We start from the raw sequence: 8,207 nt of genomic DNA, 5'->3' as shown, positions 1-8,207 counted from the left end.
CCCCCGCTTCCCTCGGCCGGGCCTGCGAGAGTCCCGCGGGCCCGCTGCGTCCGAGCAGACGCTGAAAGGCATTTCGCGATGTGAAGTGCCCTCTAGTTCAGATTTGCTTTTAAGCTCTTCCAATGCAAACCGAACCTTCGCAAGGGTCAGGCTGTCCTCACTGAACTTTATCCCTTTTAGTAAATAGCCCTTTCATCTTAGTCCTTTAAAAAATACAAACAGAAGGGTACTGCACCAGCTTCAGACCTTTAGTGTGCTTATCGATGCGGTTCTGTTTTGGGTACGTAACCCTGTTGTTTGTCAATTTTTAAGCAGAGAACTGCAACCATGCTGCTTTATTTGCAAAAGCAGAAGAGCTGTTGGTGAAGAGAATGGCAAGTGGAGATCCTCTGGCGTGCTTTCTGAGAGGACAACTGTGCTATGAAGAGGTGATTAAGTACATATTATAAAGCTGACAATTTTCAGTAACATTTCAGTGGAAAAAGAGTCACTTTAAACTAAAAGAGATACCTATACCTGTTTTTCCCCATGAAAAGCACCAGGTGTTCACCCTATGTAAGTTTTTCCTGCACTGTCCCCAAGCATCTAATGGTGTCTCCCAGGGATCGGGTAAGTAAGCAGCAGCCTATCCCTACAGCTAACTTCCAAGCCAAGCTGGTTTTTGGCCAGCTGACTGGCCAACCACCACATACTGTTTTCATTTATGTGGTTCTGGTCCCTGACCCAAGACACAGCTTTCGATCTTTGTTCCCTACCTAAATGCCAGTTTTGAGTTTAGTCCTTGTGAAACCAACCCTTTTTTGAGATGTAAAAGCAGATTCTTATAAACCCTTGAGGTATAAGAACAGCTCACCTAAGTTAAGGGATGTCAGACAGACTGGGCAGGGCATCTGGATTAGATATTTACCTCCTTGAACTAAAAAGATGGCATTTGGGAGGAAGAGAAAGGTGGTCAGACTGTCTTTTGGTTTCAGAGATGATACATGCGTACCACTACTTGTTTGAAAGTCCTAAGTGCTTCCACCCTTCCAACTTTCTTGTGGTTGTTGACTGTTTCTGATTTCTGCCACTTCTGTGGTGGTTGTATGCAAATCTTTTTCTTTGTTCATAAGGGAAGTGCTCCAGGTTGAAAAACGGCAAAAGAGTATATAGCAGAGTTAAGCAGCCACATGTACTCTTTGTTGTGTGTACTTCATTGCTTATTCTGTCTTTCCCAGGGGTTGTATGAAGAAGCATTAATACAATTTGAAAAAATCAAGGATGTAGATTTTCAAGCAATGTATCAGCTTGGTGTAATGCATTATGATGGACTAGGCACTACAGAAGACCCTGTAAGTAATCTAGCTGTATGCTTTTTACTTTCCTTTTAATATTAGCTGATAATTACTAAGACCTTTGTAAGCCTGATTATTCAGTTTAAAATAAGCAGGTCTTTCATTTACAATTAGTTTCAAAATGTACAGGTGTTTACAAAGTATCATTAAAGATAGAGGGTTCTGACCTGAAGTAGTTCTCTAAATACGTTTATTTGAAAAATACAATAATTTGTATTTTAAATTATAAATTCTAAAGGTTTGGTTGTGCTCTGTGTGGAAGCTATGTTTAAAAATTGGAAATCAAATATATAGTTTTGAACAAAGATTTTTTTTAAGGTACTTTCTAGTCTTTCAACATGGATGCTAAAGTAGATTGTGCTTCTGCCAGTGGTTGGCAGTAACATTTTAAAATTAGATGAAGAATTACATTTTTAAGAATTTGAAGAATTCAAGTTGAAGAGTCACATTACAAAAAAGGAAGATGAATGAATTGCTACAGTAAGAAGAGAGTTAATTTATTGGAGAACATGATCTTAAAAAGAGTGGTATGAAAAGAGAATACAAATAGGGTGAAAGAAAGGGTAGGTAGCAAGATGAGAGGGGGGAAAAAATCAAACAGCATACTAACAAACCAGATTCTTGTGCTTGGAGGGTTGTCAGCAGAACAGAAATGATTCTGCTGGTTTTTAGAGGTGGTTCATTTGTTCTGTATGCTGTATGCCTGCATAATTACCACACTGATCTGCTTGCAAATAAACATTTCAGTAAAGTTTATTTCTTTTTTGTGTATTTCAGAATGAGAGAGGTGAGTAAGAGAGGAATCTTTTGCAAAGGACTGTCTCCAGTGCCTTAAAACAGGGTGTCCATGCTAAATCCTAACAGTGTAAATCTTATTTCCAAAATACTTTGGGGTCCCTGGATGATACACCATACAGCACTCATGTGCAATGTCTGTTCTCCATTTGCTTATTTAACATTGTAATTTTTTTGTCCATTATGAATTTAAGGTATTTTTAATGGAGGGACTTCAGAAGCTATTCCTGTTATTGCTTTGCCTTCTGCTAAGGTTGTTTTATGATTTCAGATATATTATGCAATGAAAAAGTAGCAAGTTTAGGATGTGACATTCATTTATGTAAGCACAAGAGTATTTTTCAGGATATTTTTATCAATGAAGATGAACATTTATAATGAAATATTTCACATTTATAATATCTCAGAGCCAAAGATCTAGAGGCTGTCTAGTAACCAAAGATCAGTTCTGCTTTGCTATGACACTGTTGTCCAGACTGTCCCACCAATATGCCTCAGCCTTTCTTCCATGTGGAAAACTTACCTGTCTTGCAGAACATAGTGAGTTGTCAGGTTCTTTATCTCATCCTCTTCAGAAGCTGAATGTAGTAACCAAAATGTCTCAATTTTAGGAGAGGGGAGTGGAATACATGAAGAAAATACTCTACTCTGATTCCCCAAAAGCAAGACACATGAAGTTTGCAGCTGCATACAATCTTGGTAGAGCGTATTATGAAGGATGTGGTGTCAAGCAGTCAACTGAAGAGGCTGAAAGGTAATGGCAGTCAGTAATTTTCCTGATGAATATAAGATGATGTGTAACTTAACTTTCTTTGTCCCAATTTTCTTAGGTTGTGGCTTATTGCTGCAGACCATGGAAATCCAAAAGCAAGCGTAAAGGCCCAGAGTACTTTAGGAATGCTTTATTCTATGTCAGCTCAAAAAGACCTGAAAAAGGTAAAGCCCACTTGTACCTTTTGAATTTCATGAGTCACAATTAATTTTGAATTTTGCAGAAAGAATAAAGTAAGATACTTGACTCTGAAAGCTGTATTTTAAGTACTGCTAGGCATTATCATTGGTCTGAGCCTACATGAACAGAATCCCTCATTTTGACTCACTTGACACTGCTAGCCAAGGTGGCTTGGGTTTTTCTTTTACTGGGATTACCAGGGAGAACAACAGAATGGATTTCAGTTTTGTCAGCTTTGGTAACCTTCAGAAATCATGCAGATGTCACTGACAGTAAATGAAGCAGGTTTAAAAGCCTTACAAGGATTCTGCTTTCTTTTACGTGTAAGTTTTTCTTAGAGGATGGTTGATATAAAAGCTTTTATGGAAACACTATGGAACAAAGCAGCTAAAGTAAATATATACTCCAACTTTGTACCTCTTGTTTAGGCCTTTTTCTGGCATTCAGAAGCATGTGGCAATGGAAGTGTGGAATCACAGGGAGCACTCGGTGTTATGTATCTCTATGGACAAGGTATAGGTCAAAACACTAAAGCTGCTTTGGAGTGTTTGAGAGAAGCAGCACAACGTGGAAACATCTATGCTCAAGGTCATCTTGTGGAATATTATTACAATAGAAAATTTTACTCAACAGCTGCTGCAATAGCCAAAAGGTGAAATTAATTTTGATTTTTTATGATGATTCTTTATGTAAGACCACATTGCTTGGATTAAAATGATTAATAAGTTCATCCTCTTGTCTCTCAAACGCAGGAGACATTTGAGATAATGAACTGCAAAACCTCATCTAAAAGAGGGAATAGCAGCTCACGGACCAAGTTAATACTCTAAGGTTCTCACCACTTTTCTTTCTGATCCTGTGAAGTGAAACAGCCTTGAACTAGAATCCTAAGTAGACCAAGTAGAAGCCCACATGCAACCCCTGCTTTCTCTGTCTCCTCAGTCCACAATCTCTAGGCTTCACCACTCCCTTTTAAACCCCTACAATCATAGAATCCCAGTTGGAAGAGACCTCAAGAATAATCTGGTCCAGCCTTTCTAGGCAAAGCATGACCTAGACAAGATGTCCCAGCACACCGTCCAGCTGAATTTTAGAAGTGTCCAGTGTTGGGGAATCCACCACTTTCTTCCAAAGTGTACACTTCCCCACTCAGTTTGGTATCACCAGCAAACTTCATTTGGGTACGCTTGATCCCATCTTCCAGATCACTTATGAAAACGTTAAACACTGTGGGTCCCAATATTGATCCTACAGAAGCTGCACCCTGTACATGCCATTCATAGCAGCAGCTCTGCTTTTTCCTTCTTTTGTGCTGTAAGTAGAGTGATAGCTATTCAGTCTAGTCTAGCTTGTCTCTCTTGGAATGCATCCCTTTCAGACAGTGCTGCATAGTAGGTTATCCAGGCAAGTGAACAGTGCACTTCTTCAGCTGCAACTGTAATTGCAGAAAATAGCAGTAAAATGTGGTACTACAGCCAGAAGTGACCATTTCTGAACCAAAAGATACTGCCACCATACTTGGAACAGTTCCACTTAACTGGGATTACAGCTGGCCTTGAGGAAAAAATCTCATCAGTTCAACCAGTTTTATCAGTATCTTTTCTGCTAAAGTTTGTTTCTCATGTTCATACCAATTACACAGTTTGTTACATTATGTACAAACATCCAAACATTGTGTGATAGTGTATAGCCTTTCCTAATATTGTGAGGCTAGATTAGCTACTAATACTTCACTTCAAATAACAATTCTGTTAACCTATACACTTCTACTTACCCATTGCTATGGTACGTTCTTGAAGTCAACCGTGCTGAACTAGAATTTTTTGCCTGACTTGACTGTGTATTGTTATTTGCATCAGCATCCTGTTGTGTATCTTTTGGAAAAGAAGGCAAAAATGCTATGTATCAGGAAAGATGAAAGACATAATAGGTTGCTGTTAATACAGTTGAATGCTTTTGCTAGTAACTCTTTGGGATTTTTTTTCTTTTTGTCTTCTTTCCAATTTTGTTGCTGCATTTGTTAATGGGACCAAATTAAGTGGGAGAGCATTCCCTGAATGAGAACATGCCCTGAACACATTCAAGTAATTTAGCAGGCACTGACTTGACAGAGGGTTTGTTGAGAACAATCTTTCATGCACTGATTTATAGGGGTAGCTGAAAAATGAAATGACTTGCACTTTTCTGTTTTCTGTCAAGCATATAATTACTGTTTGTATCTGGAAAGGATACGGGGCTTGGAGGGTTCTGCTTTAAGACAACAGTTAAGAAAAAAATCAGTTCCCACTTCAAAAATGTTGCACCTCATATTGTAGCAACAACAACAGGTGATCACAGCCTGACAGTGAAAAAATGTTCACTTTGTCCCTCTGATTCTTAAAATGGTTCTTGGTAAAAACAACATGCTGAAAATAAGGTGACAGTAAGCAGAGATGCATGCAGAATAAAGAAAATAATTGAGCTGAAACAGTCGTAAGTGGTTGTCAGAAGTGGGTCTTACAATCTGAGGCTGTTGGGTATGTCCAAGATCTTCAGGTTACTATGATTTGCTAATATCCTAGTAAGAACTTGGAATTTTACAATCACAGAATCATGGAATGGTTTGGGTTGGCCCTTTACAGATCATCTAGTTAAAACCCCACTGCCGTGGGCAGGACCACCTTCCAACTAGATAAGGTTGCTCAACTGAATTGAAAAGCTCTGCTTTTCTTCCACATACACATTAATTTCCATGAAATATTGTATTAGGAACAATTAAAGTATGCTGCCTTTTCTAACTAGTATAACTATAGTGAAAGTGACTGCAGAAGTTACGTATTTGTTTTCGATTTAATATCACAATATTCAAATAAGACTACTGAATAGAAGAATCCTCATCAGGCTGCTGTATACATGTACATTTCAGCTTATTTTGGGTAATGATGTAAATGGAAAGGAGGCATTGTCAAGTCATGTATGGTTTACTTCAATTATTGCTTAAAGTAGCATTATCTAAGCTAACGCTGTAAATTCCACAACAGAATTACAGACCACGATGACATTGATACGCTAGCAAAGAAAACTGACTGTCTTCCTGCGTATGTCGCCAAGGGGGTTGCCATGGCTGCTTTCTACTTGGGTAGATGCCTCCAGCTTGGCCTAGGTGTACAGCAAGATCAAGCCAGTGCTGAAAAATACTATTCTAGGGTAAGCTGGGAAAATCTTTATTAAGTCTTTAGATTAGTGTGGAAAAGACTAACTTGTATCTCATGAAATTGAGTGATACCTTGGGTTTCAGTCTTTGAACTTGTCTGGTTAAAGACTCCACCATTAGGTTAGATAAAATTGTATCAAAATCTACTAAAAATAGTCTGAAAGGATGCTATCTGCCCACCTGCTTAAGCAAACATTGCATTATGGCAAACATCAAAAAACCATCTGCGGTAACTACCACAGCAAAGAGCTTGGTAACTTGCAAGATAGATTAGCTAAACCATTTGAATAATTTTAGACCAAACTGATTTGTCATCTGTATCATTCCCTCAAACTGAAAAACCCTAACTTTTTCTCTACTTTAGATTCTTTACCAATTAGAACCATCCTTAATGATATTTAAGTTGGTCATACCTGGCTGTCATGCTTGGTTTTATGTTTATATTTTAATGATGCCAGAGGATCTACTGTTACTGACACAGATGGGGAAAAAATAGGGCACGTTGGTTGAAAGTTCTCAAGTTGGGGTAAGATTTCTTGCTTGAGGAAAAAGATCAACAGTGGCTTCTAGAAGGCGAATCTAAAGATACACTCAAGGCAAGATGATTATGCCAACTGGGAGTGTAGCAAGACTGGATCTGTGCTTCAGAAAGATTGTATGAATTCTGTGCATGTAGAGACCATTTGTTTCCGCAAGTAGAATACTTCCATGTCCAGCTTGGTGCCATCCAAATAAATGCAGAGTTATGTAAATGATAATTATCAAGTAACAATTTTTGTGGCTCCTTACTCAGAGAAGCCACTGGTACAAAAGGCTTAGCAGAGAGTAGGTGATCCTCTGAATGCATACGTTTTAAACATTTTATTATCCTGCTGTGAAAAGTGTTACAGAGGATAGGCTGAGGAGGAGAATGGGAAAGGAATATAAACTGGTGTTATGAATGCTGTAGCCAGCAGTCCAAGGTAAGTGTTAAGGACTTTCACTAATCATTCACTACTTGTACATCTAAGCCTGATCTAAGAAGGTTACTAGCTTCTTAGTATAAAAGGAGATTATTTCTATTGATTAGTGCCGTGCATCTCCACCCAACAACAGAAGAGAAGGAACAGAAAATAAACAAGGAAGCTAACTGAAGCAGTAACTTCAGAACAAGTAAAAGACAAAAGAGCTGTGGGTGTCTTCAGTTTCTTTTGTACCTGGAAAATAGTACTTGTGTTAACTGTACAATTATACTCACTTAAAAACAATATCATGTTTGCTTTTTTAACTGCCCAGCTGCAGTTTTGGCCTATCACTCTTAGAACCTGTCAGTTCTGAAAGAGGTGAGAAAGAGAAGATGGGCTTTCCAGGGGGTACTGGGAAAGGTGATGCAAAGTGAAGGAAACTGATCCTGCCTGTAAGCAGATTTAGGTTTCTGACTGTGGTGCCAGCACATGCCGTATCAACAAAGAGAATAAAAAAATAAACCCAAGCCTAACACTATAGTCAAGTATGCTTATTTTAAATACTGATTTTTTTTTTCTTTTCAGAAAAAGGGATTTAAAGCTGAGTAACATATTAACTCTTTAATATTTTAACAAGTTGGTTAAATTTTGTTGTAATTATCTGAGATAAGGACCTTACTGTTATATTGATATTGACAACATAAAATTTTACTTTAGCTATAAACTAGAACTTCCTATTCTTTGTTTTCAAAGGCGTGTCTTCTGGATCCTGATGTTGCTGCTGACCTTGAACTGGCAGCTAATCTTGGGAAAATTTAGTGTTTCCTTTAACTGTGACTGGTATGTAAATGTACTACCACAATAAACCATCTTTAAGCTCCAGCAATTACAGACTGTTCATCACTTACTGCTTGCTTTCCAACTTGAGAGAAACTACTATTTAAAGCAATCTACTGATTGTTTTTTATCTAAAAAAGAACAGAGAAAGC

The 8,207-nt window shown here is 38.1% G+C and overlaps 1 protein-coding gene across 1 annotated transcript; it reads left to right on the top strand.

The window, feature by feature from the left end:
* Window positions 1–312: 312 nt before the first annotated feature.
* LRP2BP (LRP2 binding protein) lies at window positions 313–8,037 on the top strand (the record flags this gene model as incomplete). Its single annotated transcript, XM_010021899.1, has 7 exons — window positions 313–428; window positions 1,218–1,331; window positions 2,741–2,883; window positions 2,960–3,065; window positions 3,510–3,733; window positions 6,102–6,267; window positions 7,972–8,037. Coding segments are annotated over 7 exons (935 nt in total), but the record flags the coding sequence as incomplete, so codon positions are not given.
* Between the last annotated feature and the right edge of the window lie 170 nt (window positions 8,038–8,207).

The sequence above is a fragment of the Nestor notabilis genome, unplaced genomic scaffold (genome assembly GCF_000696875.1).
Source record: "Nestor notabilis isolate BGI_N333 unplaced genomic scaffold, ASM69687v1 scaffold13419, whole genome shotgun sequence".
Taxonomy (NCBI): domain Eukaryota; kingdom Metazoa; phylum Chordata; class Aves; order Psittaciformes; family Psittacidae; genus Nestor; species Nestor notabilis.
The sequence above is the reverse complement of the archived record's forward strand: the minus strand, read 5'-3'. Positions and strand labels throughout refer to the sequence as shown.